Here is a 4,832-nt window from a genome sequence, read left to right as displayed (position 1 = left end):
ATTTTGGCTGTTCTTTAGCATTGGGGCCAGGTTTTGCATCTACTTTTTGCGATATTCTATTCCGATGCGTTTGTTTTGTGGTTTCATGCGTTAAATTACGTTACCAACATTAAATTCAGTCAGCGTTGCCGAGCGAGCGTTAGCGAATGAAGGTGGGTTAGAGCCCCGCAAGGCACGTTGTTTTCTATCTTCCTTACCAACAATTCACTTTCTTCTTTCACATAAATCACTTCCATTTACCTTTACGGTTTGTCTAAATCCCCTACTGCCCTAAAGAAAATTGTGTTCGATAGTTCATTGACTACTTGAACACCACTATCAACTCATTTGTTCTGTAAATCATCCTACTTTTTGCTAGTTTTGGCCCCCCAATATTAGTATTATTATTACAAGTACTTTACTTTTTAGTGCAAATGGAAATGGAATTTTAAAAAATCATATTATTAGTTATATAAAGTACCGTCAAATAATTTTAAATTTTTTAACCTCCAAATTGTTTAAAACCTAGAAGTAAATCGTAATATATTAAAATAAAGTAATTAGTCATATGGTTCTTATAATTTGGAAGATAAAGTAAAGAAATGGAAATACATTCCTTCCCGGGAATTTATAGGCCAGAGAAAATACCGGGAATATTCCCACTTTTTAAATTCCTTCCCACCGGGAATATTCCCACTGCCCATCACTAGTCGTTACCCCATCTTTCCCCTGAACATTATGCAATCTGGTCATACATGCAAGAATGTGATACACTGAAACCTGTTTTCTTACGAAGACAAATATTGCAAACTCAAGATGATAACAGTCGGTTGTGATTCGGATTTCTAATACTTCATTGATTAAAACCGATGTCCAATGGGACACGATACACGATCGCAAGTTCCAAACGAACATGTTTAACCGGTGGAGAAAGGGGACACACTGAAACCACAACGCAAAAATGGCTTTCTATGATTATTATAGTTGTTTTTAGTATGACTATTATTATTTTTAGTAGTAGTAGTAGTATGATTAGCATTATTAATATGAGCAGTATGATGAGTAAAGATAACAACAATAAGAAGAAGACAACAAATGTATTGTTTGGCCCGTTTAGTAACAAAATAATTCGACCCGTCTTGAGTGTACTATAGCACTGCTGTAAAGGGTTTAAAATCCACAAGGAACCATACCCAAGCCGGAATTCGAAATCGGGACTAGTGATAGGTAAATTCCCGGGAAGATATTTTTCGGGAATATTCGTTGAGAAGATTCTCAAAAGTGAAAATATTCCGGGAATTTATGTGCAAATACAAAGAAAATTGCATTCTATTACTATATTATGATTTCAAAATAAAATTCTTTTTTATCACAGTATATTTGTTACTGTTGTTTCCAGAGGATTCTTTAAAATATATTGTCTGAACGGCATCGTGCTATTTTATTATTTTATGCTATTTATAGACTACGCATAGATGCATGTTTATTAACAATATGTTTTATGCAAGTAAATATATAGGAAAAACATTTGGTATAGAAACTCCACATACCTTTACACCGCTAAGCAGTTTAAATTTATATGCAAGCTTATTTTCTAAACTTGACCTTACTACTAATTATATTACATTTTTAAATGTTGTAAACAAATTAGGTTAGTAACTGCCACAAAATATACGTACTCCCACGCAAAATGTGTAAGGTTGCCATGGAATGAAATGGGAAATATACAGAATTTTGATTTTAGGTACACTGTGTTCTTACTGTGTATTATTAAATCTCAAATTTTAGAAGATACACTCTTTCGAACAATATAAACGGTGTTATAAAAATTCGCGAACAAACCTTTTTACATGAATACAGACGTAAAATGAAGCAAAGAAATTCTAATTAACACAGATCGGGAAATACTGGTACTAATGAAACATAATGAGAAGCAACCCTAATATTGATATGTAAACATTACATTTTAAAGTATATGTACATTCACTGGACAAAAAATTAGTCACCCTTGTGCAGAAGGAGAGATGAATCGTAAAGATTGTACAGATGGCGCAGCAGTCGAGTCACGTGCACAACTGTGCGCGCACTGCCTCTACGAAACCATAAGGCAACTTCAGTCAGTGAGACAAGTGTGTTGCAAGTGGACAGTGTCCGTCAAAATGGGTAAAAGTAACGATGTAACAGAGTGGCAAAAAGGGGCAATCGTGTTTGGCCGTGCCCATGGCCATACGGTGATGGAAGTTGCTGGATTTGTTGGTGTTTCGCAGCGAACTCTTCAGCGTGTGTACAAGCAGTGGTGTCATACACGTGGCCACGAAACACGGCGTCAGAATTGTGGTCGGAAGAAGATCATGACTGAAAGGGACCGGAGACGCGTTTCTCGGCTTGTGAATGGAAATCGGTTCCAAACCCGACAGGAATTGCTGCAGACACTGAATGCAGGTCCATCCCAACCTGCTAGCGAAAGAACATTACGACGGGAACTGCATGCATTGAACATTTGGAGTCTGGCCATTGCTCACACAGGCACATAAAGCTGCGCGTCTTCAATGGGCGAGAAATCACCAAACGTGGACAGTAGCTGACTGGTGGAAGGTAATGTGGACTGACGAATCACGTTTTAGCTTCTATTCCAATGACGCACGTCGTCGAGTGCACCGAAGGCCACATGAAACCTTTCATCCTGAATGTGTGCAAGGGCATGTTCAAGTCGAAGGTGGGTCTGTGATGTTTTGGGAGTGGTTTTCTTATCATGAATTGGGCCCACTTACTGAGGTCACCACTACAATGAACCAGCATGTTTATTTGAAAATTCTGGATGGGCAAGTGTTGCCTTTCAGTCAACATCTTCATGATGAGTATGCTGTGGAGACTCCTATTTTTCAATACGACAACAGCAAAGTTCATAGGGCTGGAACAATTTGTGCGTGGTATGATGAACACTTCCAAATCCTCTTCCATCTAGATTGGCCTGCAAAGTCACCAGACTTGAACCCTATCGAGAATCTGTGGGACATGTTGGAACAGCGGGTAAAACGCCGAAAGCGGCATCCACGCAGTTTGGCGGATTTGCGCGATCAAATCCTGAACGAGTGGCTTCAACTGGATGTGACATACCTGCAAGGCCTTGTGGACTCGCTTCCAAACCGAATCCAGGCAGTTAACAAAGCCAGAGGTGGTGTTACACGCTATTAATTACTGCTGTTCACGAATTCTTGAGGGGTGACTAATTTTTTGTCCGCTGTGTGTATTTACGACTACAGAAATTTCTTCATTGAATATCTGATTCTTTCTCAGAGAGCAAAATTCGAATCAAAGACAGCAAATCTATTACTGACGGTGGTTCGGGGTGTGTTGATAGTACTTCACCTCTATCTCTATAGAATTTCTAGATTACTTTGCAAACTATTTCTTTCGGTCGTTCATAAATTAGTGCATTGCTACTTTCTAGTGCGAATGGAAATGGAACTATAAAAAAGTCATATTATTAATTAGTTATATAAAGTACAGTTAACGAATTTCAATTTTTTTAACCTCCAAATTATTTAAAACGTAGAAATAAAGGGGAATAAATGAAAATAAAGTAATTAGTCATATGGTTCTTATAATTTGGAAAATAAAATAAAGAAATGGAAATAAATTCCTTCCCGGGAATATATATGCCAGGGAAAAAACCCGGGAATATTCCAACTTTTTAGTTTCCTTCCCACTGCCCATCACTAGTCAAGACCCTTGAGTCGTTGGCTTGTTGCCTCAACAAACATGAAAATGAGGTCGGCAATAAGACGAAGATGACAAAAATATAATAATAATAATAATAATAATAATAATAATAATAATAATAATAATAATAATAATAATAATAATAATAATCGTATACCAGTGGTTCTTAACCGCCGATCACGACACCCATATTATCACATCCTCATGCCAGTGACACTTTATAATTTCTGGCTAGTATAAGCTTGTGTGGGGCTTTTAATAAACCTATTGCGGCGATCTCTCTATATGCTTCTATTTCTATAATAGTAGAATCCATTTTTACAGGGTAACTTCCCTAAAAGCGAATGTTAAAATATCAAATTTGGTCCGTTCATTCGTATTTCAAATATCGAATCTCATCCGTCATACTACTTCAAAATGGAGGCCGTTTGAAAATTTTAAAACTTCGTAAATCTCTCAATTTTAAGTCATAGATTTTTTAAAAAAATAAAGTACATTTGCATTCTTCTGGTATTTCAATAAGCAGTTTTCATTAGTTTCATATCGTACCTCTTTCATTTAAATTGATTTTTAACCAACTCTGCTCCTGTTGAAAATGTTTAGTAGGCCAATTTCTTGTTGTACTTGACAGTATGTATAAAAATAAACATTGCCTATCAGAACAAAATTCAAAATAATAATTATTTAAAAATATCTTCAAATATAAGACTCTAATTATATTTAACTCTTTTGCTTATCTTCGCGACCCCTAGGTTGGGAAACTCTGGCCTATGCTATTTCATCTTCTTGCAGACCTGGTGTTCGTGTGGTTTGTGGCGTCAAGCCAGCGACTCAAGGGTCCCGACTTCGAGTCCCGGTTGGGGTATGGTTGTGGATTCTAGAAACTTCATAGCAGTGCTAGAGGACACTCAAGATGGTCCGAAGTCCTTTGTTACTGAACGGGTTAAACAATACATTTGTTAACTTCTCATTATTATTACTTTTACTCAGTATACTGCTCGTACTACTACTATACTACTACTACTAACATAATAATAGTAGTCATACTACTATTACTACTACTACTAATAATAATAATCGTAGAAAGCCATTTTGAGTTGTGGTTTCAGCGTGTCGCCTTTCTCCACCTG

General features: G+C 36.8%; 1 protein-coding gene across 1 annotated transcript; it reads left to right on the top strand.

The window, feature by feature from the left end:
* Positions 1-2,138: 2,138 nt before the first annotated feature.
* On the top strand, positions 2,139-2,513 carry LOC145676714 (uncharacterized). Its single transcript, XM_081747538.1, has one exon. It carries the CDS (start codon positions 2,139-2,141, stop codon positions 2,511-2,513), a length of 375 nt encoding a protein of 124 aa, XP_081603664.1.
* Positions 2,514-4,832: the final 2,319 nt, after the last annotated feature.

The sequence above is a fragment of the Thermobia domestica genome, unplaced genomic scaffold, assembly GCF_964235325.1.
Source record: "Thermobia domestica unplaced genomic scaffold, izTheDome1.hap1.1 HAP1_SCAFFOLD_310, whole genome shotgun sequence".
Lineage (NCBI taxonomy): Eukaryota > Metazoa > Arthropoda > Insecta > Zygentoma > Lepismatidae > Thermobia > Thermobia domestica.
The sequence above is the reverse complement of the archived record's forward strand: the minus strand, read 5'-3'. Positions and strand labels throughout refer to the sequence as shown.